At 49.9% G+C, this 22373-nt stretch overlaps 1 protein-coding gene across 1 annotated transcript in view; it reads left to right on the top strand.

Annotated features, from left to right (window-relative positions):
• Positions 1-22373, top strand: part of ZW10 (zw10 kinetochore protein) — a 235790-nt gene that overhangs the window by 129024 nt on the left and 84393 nt on the right. The window contains exons 7-9 of the mRNA XM_086957379.1: positions 5192-5383; positions 6030-6190; positions 14496-14678. Of these exons, the coding sequence (XP_086813505.1) occupies positions 5192-5383; positions 6030-6190; positions 14496-14678 (536 nt within the window). The remainder of the gene's footprint in view (positions 1-5191; positions 5384-6029; positions 6191-14495; positions 14679-22373) is intronic.

The following is a 22373-nucleotide window of genomic DNA, read 5'->3' as shown; positions in this document are numbered from 1 at the left end:
AGGGCCGGTTTTCGGCGATTTTGTTACAAGGCCGTTTTTGCAGCAACGCTGCAAAAACGACCCTGTAACAAAAACGGCCCCCAGGGGCCCAAAACCGGCCCCCACCCTTGCGGCGCACTAGGGGATTGCCCGGTGCCCGCAACGGCCAGTCCAGGCCTGGATTCCACAGCTTCTTCACCGTCGGGCGGCTCAGCAGAATGATGTTGCACTCCTTCCAGGGTTATGCGGGGGGCACAGTAACTCTCAAATCTTTTCCAAGATGAAAATTCGAATACGCCACAGTGCAGATAGCTGTACCCAAACTGTGCCTCATAGAAGCGGAGGGTCCGACTGTTCAGTGCTATATCTGACATAACCATATACTGGCCTAAATCCTAAATCTTTCCTGTAACGAACAGCGTGAATGATTTTACTCTAGGCTACCCCCTGGAGCTGTTTAAGGTCTCTCCTAATTATCTAGGTGTATGGGTGCAAAGAGACCTACAATAGGGTTGCAGGAAAACTAAGAGGTGACCCTGTCGAAGATCACAGAGCAGATTACCTGGTGGCTCGTCCTCCCACTCTCCTTAGCAAGGCGTATAGGGCTCACAGAAAACGGTAATCTTATCCACACTATTATACCTTTCGTAAATATTCCTATAACTTTAAATGAAGCTTTCTTTTACGCACTAAAAAATACAGCTGAGTTAATTGGCCCGGAAGGGAAAGCAGGCTAGGTTTAATTGGGACACACTAAAACTCCCATTCAAAATAGGATAGGTTTCAAGCCCCTGACTTTAAATTAAATTACTTATTCATACAGATGCATTGCACAGACTTTTACTGTTATCCAATTTATATGCCACAGTAAGTGATAGAGGAAAGTGGACTGGGTCCTGTTCTGCTTTGGTCATTGAATGGTGCACCAGTCTCACAAATTAATGATAAAACGTCTAGGGTAATCTGCACTCTAAAAGCCCAGGAGGGCCTGGGCAGTTGGAGTCACCGAGAGATTATTTACACTGCGTGGTTGACATTACACTATCGCCCACTGCTGCCTGAAACATACAAACCAAATGATTGGAAACAACTCCAAAAATTTGATAGCTTTAAAAGAAGGGAGGGATCCATATAATAATGTCACTTTTGTCACACTGACTTACTTTATGGGCATTACCCAGGGTACCCCTCTTAGACATATTCCTGTATTATACCCTCTGAAGGGAATGCAGGTTGGCCATCCCTGCGTTTCCAGCAGTGCCTGTAGATCGTCTTGCGCTTGACCAGAAATTGAGTGGTACGTCCACTAGGCCAGTGATTCTTAACCTATAGTCCGATGGCCCCTGGGGGTCCGCAGGGCCTGCTCAGAAGGTCAGCGACTGTTCTAGAAAATGTAATAATATTAAAATGAATAAAGCATATACTAATAAAGAAGCTAAACTTTAAATTTGAAAACATTTTCCATATTTGTTTGTGAATTACACAAACTATTTCATTATTTGCGCATTTGCTTACTGTATACTGCTTTTTTTAATAATAGCAATTGCTTAGGCCAGGGGGCCCTGGATCCCATGAATGAGTCAGTGGGGGTCCACAAAAGTCAAAAGGTTAAGAACCACTGTACTAGCCAATTCATTTGTGTACCTTGTCGTGCAGCCCAGGCAGAGACCCTTGAGAGGGAACATTCTACTAGAATTAAATGGGAGGAAGAGCTAGGTTTAGAGGAACAGAAGAATATTTGGAAATTTTGCTACAGTTGGACAAACGGAATCTCCTCGACCAGCAAATTGCGAATGACTCTGTTCAAATTCCTACATTATGCATACTATACCCCAATGCAGCCCGAGCATTATGGTCTCCAAAGAATTGCGAACTGCATGAGATGCAGAGCACCCTATTCTGATTTTTCACACTTTTGTTTTTATAAAAGCAACAAAGGCCCCTATAACCAAGAGTCACACTTTCAGTAATGTTGGATTTAAACCTAACACAATAACTTAATAAGCAAATAAAACCGCAATTAACAATTGTTTAGAGTAGTGTGCTGTGTCAAAGACAAAAATAAAAAGATTTTTCACACTTGGCATGATCATGTGCTAGAGTGATGGACTACTGGCAGAAAGTTGGTACTGATGTTGTTGATGCTAAACTATGAAGTGCCAATGCATCCCAGTGTTGAGCTTCTCGGCTGGATCTCAGCGCTTCCGATTACCCACAAGAAGCTGCTGGCGCTGCTCTTAGTGAAGAGACTGAGGGCTTGTTACTGGGACAGGGGCCACATTCTAAAATGTAACGACTGGCTTGAATAATAAATTTACTGTAATGAGCAATTGGACCTATATGCAAAACCATTGCCTCCTTCCTCCGGAACCCAAGGCTCCTGGGATTCATTGAAAGGTTATTTGTTGCAGTCAGAAATTTAAAATCTTATTCATCTCTTTGGTCTGAAAGGAATACGGACCGGGTATTTATCAGTGCTTGGAATAGGTTGCTAGACTTGAGAGTAGTAAAATGGGATACCAACAAGTTGAGGTGACCCTGTTATGATGCTAAGCTGATGCTGCGATAAAGGGTGGGTACAATCGATCTTGAGGTTGCACTGATTGATCTTTGAGATCTACTGTTGTTGCATGTACATTAATTCTGCTGCGCTTGCAAAATTGTCTCTAATTTCTGCTTCCTATTTATGGTATGGATGTGGTGACCTACAATGACGTTTGAATTTGTATGAACCTTCTTTTTGTAATGTATTAAGAAATTAAAATAACTAATACAAAAAACAGACCTTAGTAATTGGTACTTCATGTTCCATGGGCTTGTAAATTAAATGCTACTAGTGGGCCTCCAACACTCTTTCTGCCACCTTCTTGTGTAGAACTGTAAAACATGTCTCAGGCTTGCCACTGCCGACTCTAATGCAGTCTTAAATTGCAATTCTGATCTGGCAAAATAAAACTTTTGCCAGGCTCAAACCTTCCTTTTTAATACTTATAAGGTACGCCCAAAAGGCTCATAGTGCAGAGTTCATTGCATTTAAAAAGTGAGTGAATTTAAGTTATACATGTCCTGGCAGCAAAACACTCCTAAAGCCATTTTTCACTGTAGCAAGGCTGCCTCTCCCATAGACTAACACCGGGTTACCTTATTTACCTTAATAAGTGAGAACTTCAGTTTGGGAGCAGATAAGAGAAACACTGTCCACTCATTTGGATTCTAATTTTAAACGCTCTTTAATGGTAAAGTCTGATTTCATTATACTATTTTGAAAAAACACCTTTAGAAAGTTGGGCACTTGCCTGCCTAAGCCAACTGCGCTTTTCTGCAAGTGTCCATGGTCACATGAATGTAATGGCTCTCCTGTGGTGTGATGTGTAGTCCTCTCAGACGGGGGACAGAAAGACCTTGGGTGTGGGGAAGCGTGTCTCTCCCCAGGGAATGATGGTCTGGGGGGCTGTACTCAGCCCTTCCTGAACTTCAAAGGGTAGCATGAGCACTGTACCCATCCCTTACTGACTTGTGAATCTTGCTGCCCTGTTACTGGCAAGTGTAGCTCACAGCTGGGCCGGCCTGCCCCTCGTAGCCCAAGACAGTTAGGAAAGGAGAAGGATAGACAAAGGGGGTATCCCCCACACCCGGGCTGGCACTTGGTATAAAAGTGGCACCCTCACAGGTCAGAAGAAGTCTGCCCTGTTGTCTGAAGAAGGAAGACTGAACCTTCTTGTCTTCAACCAAGGACCCCAGAAGTGACTGCAACAGTCAGTTGGCTGATCTGCTATATGTGACAAACCTGGTCCTTGTATCTAACACACGCTCTCTTGCGGTAGGCCTGAACATCTGGCGTTAACCTTGTCCAGCATGATTACATAACTGCAATTGGCACTTTGTGCTTCTTGTGCTATTTTTCAAAATTAATAACTCCTGTTCTACTTATTGAAGCTTTGTTTGTTGTCATTTAATTTATTAAAATTTACTAATATTTCCTAAATTTGTTTGGGATTTTTAGTGTGTTGTTTTCACTTTATTATTGTTTGAAGTGCTGCATAAATGCTTTACACATTGCCAAGTCAAGACTGACTATTTTTGTGCCAAGATACCAGAGGGTCAAGCACAAGTTTATTTAACGACTTTTGTGGTTCACTCTGAAAGGGATTGTGGATTTTAATTGAGTGCAGCTCTTAACCCAGTTGTTGCGCACTAGTACCACAATATTTTATTTGTTTCAAAATGATTATTGCATAACATTCAACAAATACAAACCTACGTGTTTGTGTTTAGGTTATGTCATTAACCCCTTGCATGCTCAAGACGCCCCTCGGCCGTCATGCGTCACAGTGGGCCTGTGCGGACGACGGCTCCCGCCCACTTTTAAAAGTGCCTGCACAGCGCGAAAATTCGCCGCACATGCAAGGGGTTAAACATTGGAATGGAGTAAATAACATTGGTTAAAAAAAAATTATCTTTGCTCATATATATGCATAAAAAATGTATAGAGGATTTACACTTTTGTTAGACCCAAAATTCATAATAACACCGGTAGGAGATAGATGTGTGTTCATTTTAATTGTTGTTCACATCATATTATTCCACTTTTCAGGTTTCTTCAGAATTGGAACACATCTTCAATTGTGATTTTGGGAGTAAAGGAAGGTTGGAGCAATCTTCTAACAGTCCGCATATACTGGGTGGCTGACTTTAGATGTCAGTCTGGAATACCCTGGATACAAGTGCTGACAACCTCCTGTATACTTTATAGTGGTAAAAAAAAACAGTTTGAAATGGATTCAAACTTTGGCCACCATTATCCCGTTTCTGTTGTTTACCAGTTGATGTGGTCATTACTATTCAGTAGAGGAGGAGGAGGATGAATGCAGCATTGTTCTGAATTGTATGTAGTTTGCTGTAGGTTTAGACTGTCATATAATTTGGTTATAGAGTTTCAGTGATCATGTGCCTGCTTTAGATTTCGGTGGTTGGGTTACCCTGTCACAAACGTAATGGATATCCTGTTCCCTGTATTACAAGTGCATTATATCCAGTGGCACTTATAATAAGTCGGACGGGATATCTGTCACACTTGTGACAGAGTAACCTGTCTGCCAAAGTCTAAATCGGGCCCCAATGCTAGAAGTGGTTACATTTTAAACAACCCCCACACAAAGTGCTGGAAGTTGTCCTGATCAAAAGCACTGATTGGTCCCTATCTCTTTTTTAGGTCATTTGTTGATGGATTACTTCTTGAAGCCTCTTGTCAGGTACCCTTCACTTCATGTCCAAACAGTGGTGCAGTCTAAAGAAACTGTCCTGCAATTAAGATGTACAGAAACTGAGGTTGAGCATTCAGCACCACAAGACGTTTTCATCAAACTTCTGATGGTTCTGGAGCTGCTGCACAAACACTTGCTTGGTAGGCAACTTTGGGATGGAGCCAGCTATCGTGTCTTTGTTAAACTATGAATGCATATCATTGTTTTTTTCTCTTGTTGCACAAATGGTTATTCTTCACACCATGCATTTAATTGTGTTGTACCAAAAATATAGTGAATGTCACTGCTTCTGGTGCATGCATTGTCAGAGGTCATGGGTAGCTCTTGGGAATCAAATTTAAGGATACGTTTGAGCAGGGCAGCACTGTCACACAGGATGGTCCACAACATGCTTCATATTGGTGTCCCAGGTGTAAGCTACTTTAAGTAAGGGAAACCATATCATCTTACATCATGAAGGTGAAAGCTGTAGGCTCAGGAAGCAAAACATAGCACAATTACCCACATCACTTAAATACTCACTCTTTATTTAAAAAAAGAGAATAAAACTCAGCACACCTTTTCCTAACCTCCAGGTTACAGGTTTGAATCCAGGTGGGATTCCCCTCCCACATTATTATGGCTGCTAAAATTGGTGACATTGAGTTGGGTATGAATTTTGTTTTTCCCTATATAAGAACTTAAAGTCCATACTATTTGGGGGACCTTAAGGAGTGCATGCAAGTGTGAAAATCTTGTGTTTGTTCATTTGACTTAGATTATATCCCCATTTTTTTGTGGATGCAGATGTTCCTTTGGAGGAGCCAACGAAGACCGTACAAGAGAAAGTTGTTCTGTCACAAGTGTTGGGCAACATGATCTGGGAGGATTTGTCGGAGTGCATCATCAAAGACTGCTTGGTCTACTCTATTCCAACTGACAGTAGTAAGCTGGAGGAGTATGAGGAAGTAAGAAAAGTCTCTGCATTAGACTGTGCTGAAAAAGGTTTCGGGTGAAGGAGTGACTAATATCTACCCAAGAATTGCAGCATAAAGCTTTTAACAAGGCACGCTGTCCTCCAGTGTGTTGTTTTTTTATTGGGAGCACTTAGGCGTGTGAGAGTATTCAAAATATTTCAGTAGCTCATGTTCAGTGGTGTTGAGATACTTGCGATGGATCTGTTGAAGAATCTTTTTGTGAAGCTGTTGACTTATCAGCGCTGTACATTATCTCATAGTTGTGTGTGCATGAAGTCTCTTGCTAGTACTATAACTGTATCCTTTCAGTTGAAATACTACTGCTTTGTGTAGAAGAATGCCGTTTGTTGATGTGGGACTGCATTGAACCTAATGAAGAATAGATAGCAAAACTATTCTTGTTGGCTTTAAAGTGTGTATAGTTGCTTGCCACTTGTGCCATTATGACACATTTGGCCTGGATTTATTTATTTCACGTATTTATGTCCTCAATTACTCCCTTCCTTCACTTATAGTTAAATTAAACATATTTTGTTGTTTCTGTGTACTCGCCACTTCTTTCCTGTCATACATGGGAAGGAGCCTATATGAAGCAACATTGCAACGAACATGGCCTGTGAGCTGGTACGATTGCTCAGTGGGCTAAAGCATCCACAGCAGCGGGCTGTATGTAACCAGGGGCTCTTATCTTTCAACAGTGGTTGATCAACTATCAACCTTTTTTTAATCCAAAAATGAATACCCTTGAGTTGGGTAATAACATCACCTGTCAACAGCACCTATATATTCATGCAAATGTAAATATTGGTTTCTTTGAGGAAACAAAATATGGTGTATTCTGTGGTGGATCTAATTCCTAACGACTATCACATTCCTTTGGCAGTTGTACTTAATGTCTCTCTTCATTGCAATATATTTTTAGGTCTCTCCTCAGATAAGGCATTTGATGTCTGTTGCGAGACATAGTATCTGAAACAAACACTTTAGTTATATATTCCTTACCTTAGAATTACTCCCAGGCGTCAGACTGGATCCAGAAAGTTTTTTTTCGCCAGCAGTACCTCTGTGTGTCGGAAAGTGGCGTCAAACGGCTCTGCGTCCGTCATCGGCATCTAGACGCCGCCCTCGCGCGCCGACGTCAGTTCTTTATTTTTCTGTGCCAGCCAGCGCAGATCCGGGAAGAGCGGTACCTCAGTCACCCGCTGCTCTGTGCGTGGATCCCGACGGGTCGACTCAGAGCTTCCCTCCCTTTCCAGGACCCGGAGCGACCCGCCCAGCTTTGTACGTTCTACCAGGTGATGCATGTCATCTTTCGGCGGACTGACCCAGCCGGCGTGCCTTCGGACCCTGTGGACTCGGCTGGGGGGGTCTAGGTCTTTGCCGCCGCCGTCTCCGGCCGCGGCGCCGCAGCCCCCCTTGGATGCAGGCCTGGATCTAGATCGGCGCCGGTAGACCTTATTACACCTCCACCGGCGCCACTTCCTCCGGCACCACTACCGCATTCGCCTTCCCAGCCGGCGTCGACCCCGGCCTCCATCCCAATATGGACACGGAGCCGGACCGGCGTCGGCCGATGCTGGATCTGGCGCCGATGGGTACTTTTGTCCCTGTTTTCCACCCTGGCCATTTTCAGCCAGATTGACTGCCAGAGGAGGATGAGGAGGACTGGGAGTGGTCAGGTGACGTTTTAACTGACCAGCTAGATACTGAGCAGGTCTGGAGAGAGGAACTGGGGGGTGCACTTCACCCACCCTTGGCATGTTGTCTCCTCCTACTGTAGCTATGGAGGAGGGAGCGTCATACGCTGTGGTGTTTCATAGGGCAGCCGAGGCTCTCAACCTCGAGCTTCCCACTGTGGCAGTCAGGACTAACCACCTGACTGAGGTGTTTCAACCGGCGGCGAGCTCTTTGGAGACCCTGCTGCCGTTTAATGAGGCCCTCACTGACGTCCTTTTGGGCACGTGGTCCAGGTCCAACACCGGGGCTCCTGTGGACAGGATGATCACCGAGTGCCACCGCCCATCTCCAGGTGACCCCACTTACCTCTCCCCACACCCCACCCCGGAGAGCTTGGTGGTCCAAGCCTCAACCTCCAAAAGCGCCTTCCCTACAGCGCCACCGGAAAGGGAATTCACGAAGCTGGACCATCTTGGCAAGACATTTTTCTCCTCTGCCAGCTTAGGACTGTGATCCATAAACACAGCATGTCTCTTGAGCCATTATTCACACTCCGTGTGGGATACAGTGGCGCACGTGATGCCACAGTGTCTAGGGGAAGCCCGTGCCGTGCTCTCCCAGGCTGTCGCTGCCGGGATAGATGCAGCAAAGTTTACCATCCGTTGTGAGCTGGACACCGCCGACTCTCTGGGCAGGACCATTTCAACGCCGGTAGCGCTTCACCGCTACGCCTGGATGAGGTCCACCGGCTTTTCAGGAGATGTCCAGAACACCCTGATGGAAATGCCCTTTGATGGCCGTCGCCTTTTTGGCGACAAAGCAGACAACGCCCTAGAGCGCTTCAAGGACTCACGGGCTACGACCAAGTCCTTGGGCCTCTCCTCCTGTCTGGCACAGTCTGCTTTTTGCCCCTTTCGTGGCTACGGAAGAGGTGCCCCACCACGTCCCTCCCAGGGCTAGAGGCCGCAACAAGTTACCAAGCCTTCGCGCAGCCGAGGACATGGAAGCAACCGGTGAGGTTCCGGGGGCCAGCGGGCGGACCAGTCCACCAACCCCCCTCTGCAGCAGCCTCCAAACCCTCCTAGTCCGTCCTTTCAGGCCCATCAAACACCAGTGGGTGGCAGGATTCGCCATCACCTCCCCCCACTGACGCACCATCACTTCGGACAGTTGGGTTTTGCAAATAGTCCAAAGGGGCTACTCCCTTCCCTCAAGACTACCCCTCCAGCCATGCCACCGCAAAATCACCGCATGTTGGAGGTTCACCTGGCCCTTCTCCAGCAGGAAGTTGCGGCTCTCTTGGCCAAGGGAGCCTTTGAGAACGTTCCTGTCCCAGAAGTAGGTCATGGTTGTTACTCCCACTACTTTCTGGTTCCCAAGAAGGACAAGGGCCTGCATCCTATCTTTGACCTCAGGGACATAAATTGCTTCCTCCGGAAGAAGAAGTTCAAACTGTTGACGCTTGTTCAGGTCTTGTCTGCCCTCAACCTGCAAGACTGGATGGTAGGATTGGACTTGCAGGACGCTTATTTTCACATCCCTGTTCTGCCGGCCCACCCCGCGTTATCTGCGGTTCATGGTAAGTCACTGGCACTTTCAGTTTACCATGCTCCTCTTTGGCTGTAGCAGCACCCCTCGGGTGTTCACGAAAGGGATGTCGGTGCTTGCAGCTCATCTGCAAAGATCAGGGGGTTCAGTCTGCCCAATTCTCGGCGACTGGCTGTTGAAGCCGTGCTCGCCCCAGGCAGTCGTCTCCCACTTCCAGACTACGGCCGACCTCCTGCACATACTGGGTTCTTCATCAGTGTGCCGAAGTCACACCTGATTTCCTCTCAGAAGCTCCTCCTCATAGTAGTGGTTCTGGACACGAAGCGGTTTCGGACATGAAGCTATTTCGGGTCTATCCTCCCGAACAGCGAGTCCTGGATATTTGGTCTATGATTCCGATCTTTCAGCCTCCTTTCCTGGGTTTTGATCAGAATGACCCTGAGTCTCCAGGGCCTCATGCATTCTGTAACCTGCTGATCGATCATACCAGGTGGCATATGCGGTCTCTGTAGTGGGACCTGCAGTTCCAGTGGGCGCAGCATCAGAGAAATCTGTCACGATTGTGTCCAGATCTCGGAGGGCACTGCTCGACAACTGCAGTGGTCGCTTATGGACCAGGATTGGGTCAATGGCAGATCCCTATCCCTTCCCCAACCAGACCACACTGTGGTGACGGATGCTTCCCTTCTGGGATGGGGCGGCCACATGAGAGAGGCAGAGATCAGAGGCCTCTGGAGTCCGGCGGAGTCTGGGCTTCACATCAACTTTCTGGAGCTCCAGGTGATTCGTCTTGCACTGAAGGCATTCCTGCCTTCTGTCTGGGGAAGAGTAGTGCAGGCGTTCATGGACAACAACACCACCGCCATGTGATATTAGAACAAACAGAGCGGGGTGGGGTCGTTGACCCTATGTCAGGAGGCCCTCCGCCTCTGGACATGGCTGAAACATCAAGGCATTTCCTTGGTGCTTCAACACCTGGCAGGTTCTCTGAACGCCAGGGCGGATGAACTCAGCCGCAGGTGCATGATGGATCACAAATGGCGTCTTCACTCGGAGGTGGTGCAAGGTCTCTTTCAACAGTGGGGAGAGCCTTGGTTAGATCTATTCGCCACCGAAGAGAACACGCAATGTCAGCAATTCTGCATTGGCGTGGTGCGCAAAAAATGATGTATTTAACCCAGATCTTTTGACTGGGGAGAATGTTTGCATTGTCAGCATTCTGTCCATCATTTGTTTGCTGTAACACTCGCCCTAAGTGTGATGGGTATGCCCAGATGTGGGTACCTTGCTCACTGTGCCACTGGATGCAAGCTAGACTGGCTGAAGAAGGGTGACATACCCTGAAACCGGTCCCAGGATGCTTCTTTCCGGTCCAGGGAGGATCTGCCTTGGAAGTTCAGTCTGGACTGTTCCCATGAGGCACAGGGTCAAGACTGATTTGAATATGGCTGGGTCTAAACTGGGGTGGCATGGTGAGCAAAAGAACAATGGATTTAACCCAGATCGGTATGCCCAGACGTGGGTTCCCGGCTCACTGTGCCACTGGATCCAAGCTAGCCTGGCTGAAGAACTGTGACATACCCTGAAACCGGTCCCAGGATGCTTGTTTTCGGTCCAGGGAGGACCTGGCTTGGCAGTTCGGTCTGGACCGTTCCCATGAGGCGCAGGGTCAAGACTGATTTGCATATGCCTATGTCTAAACTGGGGTCGCATGATGAGCAAAAGAACGATGGATTTAACCCAGATCTTTTGACTAGGGGATAATGTTTGATTGTCAGCACTCCGTCCATCATTTGTTTGTTGTAACACTTTTCGGCCTAAGTGGGTTGGGTATGCCCAGACTTGGGTCCCTTGCTCACTGTGCCACTGGATTCTAGCTAGCCTGGCCGAAGAAGGGTGGTAACCCTGAAACCGGTCCCAGGATACTTGTTTCCGGTCCAGGGAGGACCTGCCTTGGCAGTTCAGTCTGGACTGTTCTCATGAGGCACAGGGTCAAGACTGATTTGCATAGGGCTGGGTCTAAACTGGGGTGGCATAGTGAGCAAAAGAACGATGGATTTAAACCCAGATCGGTATGCCCAGATGTGTGTCCCGGCTCACTGTGCCACTGGATCCAAGCTAGCCTGGCTGAAGAATGATGACATACCCTGAAACCGGTCCCAGGATGCTTGTTTCCGGTCCAGGGAGGACCTGGCTTGGCAGTTCGGTCTGGACTGTTCCCATGAGGCACAGGGTCTCCCTTACTTAGGTCTTCTCCTCCACCGTGTTGGTTGCCTATGTGCTCCCCACTTCCCATTTGTGCTTATCCCACCGCTTGCCTAATGAGGTGGTGGAGATGTAGGACTATAGCTCAAATGGGGCAAATTTTTTATATTGGTATGTTTCCCTTGTCTTCATTGCTTGATTTCTCCTCGGAAAGAAGTGTCACTCATACTCGTTGAAAAGTCTCTCCTAATTACACTGTAATTATGAAAATGCCAGAAAAGCCAATCTGAAACCTTGGCAGCTATGTGCATTGCACTTTTGACCATTGTGCTTCACCGTCACCCACCTCCGCAGTGCGCTATTTCATTCGTTTGCCCCTGTGTTCCTTCACTCACCCTGCTGTTGCTTCCCCTTCCCCTTCATCCCCTGTTTGCTGTCGCTCTTTCTGCTTCTCCCTGTCCCCCCTTCATGATGCGCTTGATCTTGTGGGCTTCTTCCACCCCCAAACCCCCCACTGCTCTCTCTCGTGCCTTTTTACCTTTTCAAGGAGTCCGAATCCATTGGGCCCCATGTATTATTCCCAATATTCGCTCCTGTGACTTAGAACCGGGCCACTTCTCCACATACAGAACAGGCTCTGCATGGATAAACCGGTCTGCAGCAAGAATGCAAAGTATTACTCTGCTCACCCACTGCCCCTGATGGGAAGCAGGGCTTTATCTTACCTCAGACCTCTGGGTTGTGGATTGTGGCGACCGCCTTAGGGCATTGCATCCTGTGACGCATACATCCAGATGTACACAGTAGCATGATATTTAAGGGAGTGCAAAATGCTGCGGCTAAGTTTGTTCTAGATCTGCCTTGGAGGTCGTCAGCCACTGCTGCCAGGAGATCCTTACACTGGCTCCCAATTGAAGCCAGGATTTGCTTCGGAAGGGACACAGCACTGAGTCGGCCCTCACTGTGGTGCTTGATAACATCCGCACCACAGTTGACAAGGGCATAAGTACTCTGCTGATCCTGCTAGATCTCTCGGCTGTGTTTGATACCCTATCTCCCCTTGTACTTACATCTGGATTGAGGGAGATAGGGGTGGAGGGGCCTGCTCTTAGTCTTTTGGCCTCCTTCTTGGGCCAGAGGGAACAGAGAGTGAAGCTGGGGGAGTTCCTATCTCCATCCCTGCCGGTCAAGTATTGGGTCCCACAGGGGTCGGCGTTAAGTCCGACCCTGTTTAACATCTATGTGACCCCGCTGGCCAGGCTTGTTAGATCATTTGGGATGGAGGTAGTTTCCTATGCCGATGACACCCAGATCTTGCTGTCTCTCGCCCAGTCCGTCAGCTCCTCTGCCTCCAATTTTAGACACTGTATGGAGGCAGTGTCTCAATGGATGATTGACAATTCATTGAGGCTAAATGGTGAGAAGACGGAGATCCTTGTATTTGGCGGGAAAGATGACATCTGGTCAACGGAATGGTGGCCTACATCCCTGGGGACTTGCCCTGTGCCTACCCTCCTAGCACGAAACCTGGGGGTCATGATTGACCCAGCCCTTGCGTTGGATTGTCAAGTCAACAGGACAATCTCCACCTGTTGGGGCGCACTTAAGATCTTACGGAAGATTAAGCATTATCTATCCATACAAGCCCGTAAACAAACGGTGGTTGCACTGATAGCCTCTCGGCTTGATTATTGTAATGCCCTATATGCGGGAATAAATAAGTGCCTGCTACAGCGTTTGCAAATCGTGCAAAATGCTGCGGCTAAGTTTGTTCTAGATCTGCCTAGGAGGTCGTCAGCCACTGCTGCCAGGAGATCCTTACACTGGCTTCCAATTGAAGCCAGGATTTCCTTCAAGGTCCTTTGTCTGGTATATGGAGCCCTCTCCAGAAAGGAGACAGGAGGAGTAAAAGATCTGCTGACTCCCTATACTCCTTCCAGACATCTTCGTTCCTCAAAGAAGTTTCTTCTTTTGGCTCCTCGAGTGCGAAGAGCTAAGTGGGGTGGCAGAGCCTTTTCGAGCATCGCCCCTAGATTGTGGAGTTCTGTACCTTGCGACATTAGGACCCTGCCATCGATGCAGTCCTTCAGAAAAGCCCTGAAGACCTGGCTTTTTGTCAAAGCTTATCCTTAGTTATTGGATTGCCTTTTCCTTTATGATCGGATTATAGGCGCCTTGATGCCTTTTGGTAAAGTCGCGCATTATAAGTTTTTAATTCATTCATTCATTCATCTGTGATCTTAAGTATGGAGGCTTTTGTGCTGTATCGGATTTAAACAGACTTGTGTCGGTCGAGTAACTGGCTTTACGGTGTTTGTTCAGCCAGTTAGTTGGCTTTGTGTTTCTCCATGAATTTAGCCAGAAAGGGAGAGCCTGAAACACGTGGCCCAGAATGAGGCAGAGGTTAAAGTAGTGGTTGCTGGTGAGGATTTCTGTTCTCACACTTCTGAGCTAGAACAATATTTTCAGACAAGTCTTGGATACGATTGGTAAGTTGGGATTTTTTTTTTCTTTTTTCTAAATTTCAAATGACTTAGCTTAAGTTGCAAGTTATCGTTCTCATTTGTCATTCTAACTTCTGTAGTTTATATCGGAGTGAAGCTACATAATGGGAGGGGGTGTTCGGGTGGGCGGAGAAAAGGGCCGCATAATATGGAATGGTTGTGACGTCAAAGAACAGTTGTACCAAAAAGTGGCATTTCTTTCTTTCTGTGCTTTCAAAACATTTGGCAGTAAAATTGCTTAAGTGTTAGAACAATGTAAGTTGTGATTGGTGGAGTATTCCTTATTGTTCCATGTGCGATCCCTTGTAGCATGTGCTCAGTCAGAGGTGACATACAGAGATAAACCATTCTTTCTGTTTTAGGTCATTAAAACAACGGAGATGTTTGAAAAAGCTTTGAAGGACATGAGGTTCCTGAAAGGGGATTCCACCAACCTGCTGAAGTATGCCCAGAACGTCAATGTCCTCTTTGCTAGCAAGAAATGTCAAGATGTCATTGTAGCGGCCAGAAACTTGATGACATCTGAAATACACACCACTGTAAAGGTAGCTACACGGATTTCGATTTTCAGCTGTTGATGTTTGCTGACTAAATACATTCTTAACAATGTAGAAGTACCTGGCTAGACTGGCAAGTGAGATCCCAGAGGCGGACAGTGCGATGTGTGCTACAAACCAGCAAGCCCATATCCTGTGGAAGTTCTTTGGCAGTGCCCTTTGATTGTGGTCTATATGTGTGCTCTGCCACTACCTGGTGTGGTTACTTCAAATATTCTTCCGGATAGGGATGTGGCCCACCTGCTGGAGCAGTCAACCTCAAAGCTGGGGAACAGGGTTCGAGTCTGGCAGGAGGATCAACATCCTGTGAATCTGATAGATTACTAGCAGCAGATTCCTGCCTGTAGAATTATCCCCAGGCGTGAGACTGGATCCAGAAAACTTTTGCCACAGCATCCCTGTGCGCCGGAGGCGGGGCGACACCACGCGACTCAGCCCAGGCGTCGTCCGTGTACATGACTTCAACGAGGTCACATAAGACCCACCCCGGCGTGCCTACGTCAGTTTTTTTTCCTTTTCCGCGTGCACCGCGGATCCGCTCCTTGCTACGGGTCTGTTCAGGGCCCCTTTTTCTTCCAATTCTTTTTGGTGAAAGTGTGCGAATACCTTCGGGCTTCAAAACTTGCACTTTTTGTGGGCGTCTCATTTCGGTAATGGACCCGCACCTCATTTGTATGTGGTCTTTGGGTGAGGGTCACAGCACCACTGATTGTGCAGTGTGCCAACAGTCGCGGCAGGAGCGCCGGATGAAACTTCTCTCTGCGCGTCTTTCCAGGTCAACGTCCTCCCCTCGGTCTGCTTTGGCGGACGGCATCAGATACACTGTGGTCGTTGTCCTCGCCCTTCTCCGATGTCACGTGAGCGTCGCTCCCTGGTGGGTAAGTCTCGCAGTTTGTCCCCGGGGGCTGGTTTCCGGCCTGCCAGGGGCGTGGACTCTCCGCGAGTGATGCGGCCCGCGTGTCGTCCTATCCACCGTTTCCCGGTGTTGGGACGTCGAGAGTCCAAATGGAAACATACGCGATGGCTTTGCAGGCCTCGCGTCTCCTCCTCCTTCCCCTCCTGGGGCGTCAGCGGATCCCTCGCCCTGCACAGGGCCCTCTGCGGCGCCGCCGGTGGCTCCGGCGCCGACTGGTTCGGATCCAGGCTTGGAGGATGTGGTGCTGTTGGGGTGCTGCTCCTCCTGGGAACCTCTTTCAGGCCACGGCGTCTCTGCCTCGCCGCAAACTCCTGCAGGATTCCCTGTCGTGTCGAGGGAGGTCACCGGGGCTCGGGTCACATCCCCGAGCACCTCTCAGTCCTTTGACAAGGTGGTCCTGTCTAAGGCCGAGGTGATGCCGCTACGGCGCCGGCAGCAGCTGGACCGTGCGGAGCCACAGGGGTCTGTGGACCCTCCTCGTCCCGCTCCCGGTCGAGGTCGGGTGAGAACCCCTCGTCCCTCTCCTGGCCCCTCTCATCCCTCCCCACAGGCGACTGCCTTGTCGGAGGTTGAATCGTCCCTGGCACCGCCACGTGGGTTACCGAGCGATCTCCACCTCATTCTGGGCTGCGGCTGGCGGAGGGCTTCGTGTCACTCTCCAGGCCCGTCTCGTATCCCAACGCCAGTGGCTGCCACAGCGGGGGTCGGTTTGGCGTGGTTCTGGAGCCGCCCAGGGCCGGTTCAGCTCCAACTCCACTCTGGTCTGCGCTCCGGTCTCCGGTGCGGGTGACTTGGAGGCACCTTGTCTGGTGACGCCGGATGGTGCCGACGTCCTGACTCGGGCAGCGGACTCTACGGCTCCGCGCAAGGGTCGTACCTCGGATTCGTCTTCGGAAGCTCCTTCTTCTCCGGAGACAGGCTGTATATTGGTGTTGTCCTCCCCGGAGACTGGTTGCCGTGTGGTGTCTTTTTCACCGGTGTCGAAGGGCGGCTCCCCGCCCTTCCTGAGGCAGAGGTGTTCGTCGGAAGAGCGGCAGGTCCCTCATTCTTCGGCTCCTTCTGACTTCCAGGTCTGGCCCTTGCCGGTCCCGCTTGGCCTGGGGGACGGCCGCCTTAGTTTGCAGCCATCCTCCACGGAGGAGCTGCTTTCTCCGCCGTGGGGCCCTACGGAGGCGGATGCGGCCTTTGCTCACGCGGTTTCCATGGCTGTGGGCATCCTGCGCATGGGTGACCCGGTGGCTCACTTTCCGGCGGACCATCTTTTGGAGGTCCTCAACCAGGGCTCCGGTGGGAGGGAAATCTTACTTCCCTTTGAAGGTTCGCTCCTTTCTTCCTTGACCGGGGCTGGGAGGCGTCCTGCCTCAGGGGACCCGGTGCTTCAAATTCTTCTGCACTGGCGCCACGTGACCCGGCATGTCTTTCCCTTCACCCCAGGGCCGCCAGCCCCCTTTTGCGGACTGCTTTTCCCTCCCTGCTGCCACTGTTGACTCCGCCGTCCCGAGAGGCCCACTGGCTGGATTCTTGGGGGCGCAAAATGTTCACCTCGACCAGCGCTGCCCTGTGGGCCCTTAACACCTTGTGTGTGTTGGCTAGGGCCTCCTCCTGTTTGTGGGACTCGGCTGAGTCTCTAGGATCCGCAGCCTCCCAGGAGACGGTCCAGGTGGACTTACGGCATCATGCTGTGGATGGCCGGGAGCTAGCTGCGTTTATTCTCCGCTCCGCTCTAGACATCTCAGAGGTGCTTGGCCTGACCATGGCTTCCTTAATCGCTCTCCGTTGTCATGCTTGGCTTTGGCACAGAGTATTCCCTGAGAATTTTCTGAAGCGACTCATCGACGTTCCATTTGATGGCAGCTGTTGTTTCATGCCCCCAACCGACTCCGCCATCCAAAGGCTCTTGGCAGGGCTCCGTCCTCCTCCGCCTTATCCTTCTCCTCCATCCCCTCCTCAGTGACTCCTGAGTTGGGTTGATTATGGGCCTTCTTAGGCCAGTTGTTCTGGCTATAGTGTGTTTTCTGGCCATTTGTTTCCTTCATTGGGACTTTGGCATTTTTGGCAGCACACCAGCACCTGTTCCAGCGACACGAAAAACAAGCATTTCCAGCACCTGTTCCAGCGACACGAAAAACAAGCATTTGCAATGCAATGGTCTCGGCATCATTAAAGGTAGAGCTATTGGCATTGCTCATGACATTTTTTTTCTTTAAATCAAAAATAAAACTCTGCCCTCACCACTCTGCACTCACCACTCTGCACTCACCACCACTCTGCACTCACCACCACTCTGCACTCACCACCACTCTGCACTCACCACCACTCTGCACTCACCACTCACCACTCTGCACTCACCACTCTGCACTCACCACCACTCTGCACTCACCACTCACCACTCTGCACTCACCACTCTGCACTCACCACCACTCTGCACTCACCACCACTCTGCACTCACCACCACTCTGCACTCACCACCACTCTGCACTCAACACCACTCTGCACTCAACACCACTCTGCACTCACCACCACTCTGCACTCACCACCACTCTGCACTCACCACCACTCTGCACTCACCACCACTCTGCACTCACCACCACTCTGCACTCACCACTCTGCACTCACCACTCTGCACTCACCACTCTGCACTCACCACTCTGCACTCACCACTCTGCACTCACCACTCTGCACTCACCACTCTGCACTCTGCCCTCACCACTCTGCCCTCACCACTCTGCCCTCACCACTCTGCCCTCACCACTCTGCCCTCACCACTCTGCCCTCACCACTCTGCCCTCACCACTCTGCACTCACCACCACTCTGCACTCACCACCACTCTGCACTCACCACCACTCTGCACTCACCACCACTCTGCACTCACCACCACTCTGCACTCACCACCACTCTGCACTCACCACCACTCTGCACTCACCACCACTCTGCACTCACCACCACTCTGCACTCACCACCACTCTGCACTCACCACCACTCTGCACTCACCACCACTCTGCACTCACCACCACTCTGCACTCACCACTCTGCACTCACCACTCTGCACTCACCACTCTGCACTCACCCCTCTCCACTCACCCCTCTCCACTCACCACTCTGCACTCACCACTCTCCACTCACCACTCTGCAACTCTGCACCACTCACCACTCTCCACTCTGCACCACTCTCCACTCTCCACTCTGCACCACTCACCACTCTCCACTCACCACTCTGCACTCACCACTCTCCACTCACCACTCTGCAACTCTGCACCACTCACCACTCTCCACTCTGCACCACTCTCCACTCTCCACTCTGCACCACTCACCACTCTCCACTCTGCACTCACCACTCTGCCCTCACCACTCTGCCCTCACCACTCTGCCCTCACCACTCTGCCCCACTCTGCACCACTCACCACTCTGCACCACTCACCACTCTGCACCACTCACCACTCTGCACCACTCACCACTCTGCACTCACTACTCTGCACTCACCACCACTCTGCACTCACCACCACTCTGCACTCACCACCACTCTGCACTCACCACCACTCTGCACTCACCACCACTCTGCACTCACCACCACTCTGCACTCACCACCACTCTGCACTCACCACTCTGCCCTCACCACTCTGCCCTCACCACTCTGCCCTCACCACTCTGCCCTCACCACTCTGCCCTCACCACTCTGCCCTCACCACTCTGCCCTCACCACTCTGCACTCACCACTCTGCACTCACCACTCTGCACTCACCACTCTGCACCACTCTCACCACTCTGCACCACTCACCACTCTGCACTCACCCTCACCACTCTGCACTCACCCTCACCACTCTGCACTCACCAACACCACTCTGCACTCACCCTCACCACTCTGCACTCACCACTCTGCACTCACCACTCTGCACTCACCACTCTGCACTCACCACTCTGCACCACTCACCACTCTGCACCACTCACCACTCTGCACTCACCCTCACCACTCTGCACTCACCACCACTCTGCACTCACCACCACTCTGCACTCACCACCACTCTGCACTCACCACCACTCTGCACTCACCACCACTCTGCACTCACCACCACTCTGCACTCACCACCACTCTGCACTCACCACCACTCTGCACTCACCACTCTGCACTCACCACTCTGCCCTCACCACTCTGCACTCACCACTCTGCCCTCACCACTCTGCCCTCACCACTCTGCCCTCACCACTCTGCACTCACCACTCTGCACTCACCACTCTGCACTCACCACTCTGCACTCACCACTCTGCACTCACCACTCTGCACCACTCTCACCACTCTGCACTCACCCTCACCACTCTGCACTCACCCTCACCACTCTGCACTCACCCTCACCACTCTGCACTCACCACTCTGCACTCACCACTCTGCACTCACCACTCTGCACTCACCACTCTGCACTCACCACTCTGCACTCACCTCTCTGCACCACTCTGCACTCACCCTCACCACTCTGCACTCACCCTCACCACTCTGCACTCACCCTCACCACTCTGCACTCACCCTCACCACTCTGCACTCACCCTCACCACTCTGCACTCACCACTCTGCACTCACCACTGTGGATGAGTAAAACATCCCTTATGTTAGTGTGAAGAAACCCCACAGGAGGCACCGGCATGTGCGCAGCTCGGAGGGTAAAGTTATTAGCTCCTGTGCACTATTTTGATATGGCCGCTAGCATTGTACTCTTATTAGTGTGATCACAACATATAGGCTGTACAATATACTTACAGTGTGAGCTTTAACCTTCAATGCGCACTCCCTCTGTGAGCTCAATTTGGGTGTGTACAACACAGTATCACTGTGTGAACGCAGTGAATAGTTCACGAATGAGGACAATTTTCAGTGTATGTGTACCACACGTGTGTAAATTATCACGAAGTACCTACACCCAGATTTCCTAACTTTTGTTTCTACGTTGACTAGGGTGGCTAAACCTTTATAAATCAAAAGATGATATGGAGGGGGGGGGGGGGGGGGTGTATAGTTCACGAAGCATGCACACAAAGACCTGCACTAACACACACCCCAATGACAGAGTGATGATGTGAGCCAATGGCTTGGAGTGGACGGCGTCATCCTTTCCCGTCTGGTGACGAGTGTAGCACTTATAGAACATTTCCAAATCTCTGCTGTAATATTGTTTCCCAAGTTCATCAGTACAAAGCGACAAGAGCCGCAGCGCCTCATAGGAAGAGAGGGGCCAGGACTGCTGAGTCACATCCAGTGCTGGAATGGTATGAAAAACCATACACTGGGTTTCAGTGTGCAGCAGAGAAAAGCGCGTGGATTCTCGCGAGGCAGACTGGTGAAATCAGGGTCTGACAGTCAACAAATACATTTATTTAAAAGAAAATAAATTGGCTGTTCCAGCTTATTCGTTCCCAGAGAGGCTGCGTTTAAAATCTCTCACAGGGTTAAGACACTCGCGGCCGCCCCGGAAGTCAGGCACGGTCGCCTGTGACGGGGGCGGTGAGGAAATATAAATTTTATGGTCAAGAAATGTTCCCTAACGTGTACCCCACCGTCTCCATGTACCAGCTTAAAGTGCATGTAACTTCCCTCCTGTGCCAGCTATGAAGACGCAAATACATTTGCGTCCAACGTTAACATGTCCTCTTTCAGACCCGCCATGAACGGGTTGAATATTCAGTTTCTAAATATGCTATGCCAACGTCTTTTTGTGGTGTACTTTACACGTTTTTCAGCTCTGGCGAAGTAGGCCCTGAATTCTGCCATGGAGCCTTTTTCCGCCTTCTGACTCTGAACGCCTCAGCCTGGGCTGCCTCTGTACCCGTGACCTCTGCCTTACTCCCTGCGCGGCTCACGGCGCTTAGCTCAGCCTGCTGCCTGCCAAGACCAAATTCAACCTTCGCATTATCTGTTCCGCTCCTCGAAAATACATTCCTACCTACTAGTTTAAGTAAACATCCCCCCAGCTGCAGAGCAAAGGGCCCGGCCTCACTGTCTCTGTGCAAGTAATTCATAGCCTCTGTTACCATGGTAGGCCCATGCCCCCTCGCATCTCATGCAGACTCGTAGACGCTTATACACGCACTCACAGTCAGTATAGAATAGCTTCTGCCCCAGAGACCTTTTCCTTTCGATAATATGGTTCCCAAACATCAGATATCAGATATGATATAGGAACGAGTTGATCTGACATGCCAGACTTCTGTCTCTTTCCGCTAGTGTAAATGTCAAGTCCCCTGCACCCTCCAGTTTCACGCCAATCACACGTCATGCACACGTCATGCAGCTGCGCGTGCATCCAGACTTCAGATTTCTGCTGACATTGCAATATTCTGTTTTTTCCCCACCTACTTGTGACACTTACATGTGACGTTTTCTATATTCACGCCTAGTTCACGCCTTCTAATTACGTATCACTACCACGTGTGTGCTCTTATCTTGTTTCTCTCAGCTGTTACGCCTACTGTATTGGTTTCTATAATATGATTTAAGTATATAAGCTATGTATTGTCAATAAAATACTGCTCTATCCCTTCCTGCACCCCAGTGGTGGCAGGAACCCGATATCCGATCTGGTACCATGACCATTCCTTTTTAAGGAATAAAACCCCTAAGAACTCTAACACCACGGACTCTGCCTCTTTCTTTCCGATTGAGTTATTTTTGTTTAAGTACTTACCTGCATAGAAATTAAGACGGTAAATCAAATATTTACCACATTATTTTGGCGCCCGAATAGGGACCCCTCCCCCACGCGCCGGTTGGTGCGTTGCAAGC

Source organism: Lissotriton vulgaris, chromosome 2_1 (genome assembly GCF_964263255.1).
Source record: "Lissotriton vulgaris chromosome 2_1, aLisVul1.2, whole genome shotgun sequence".
Classification (NCBI taxonomy): domain Eukaryota; kingdom Metazoa; phylum Chordata; class Amphibia; order Caudata; family Salamandridae; genus Lissotriton; species Lissotriton vulgaris.
This window is presented reverse-complemented; position numbering and strand designations above follow the sequence as displayed.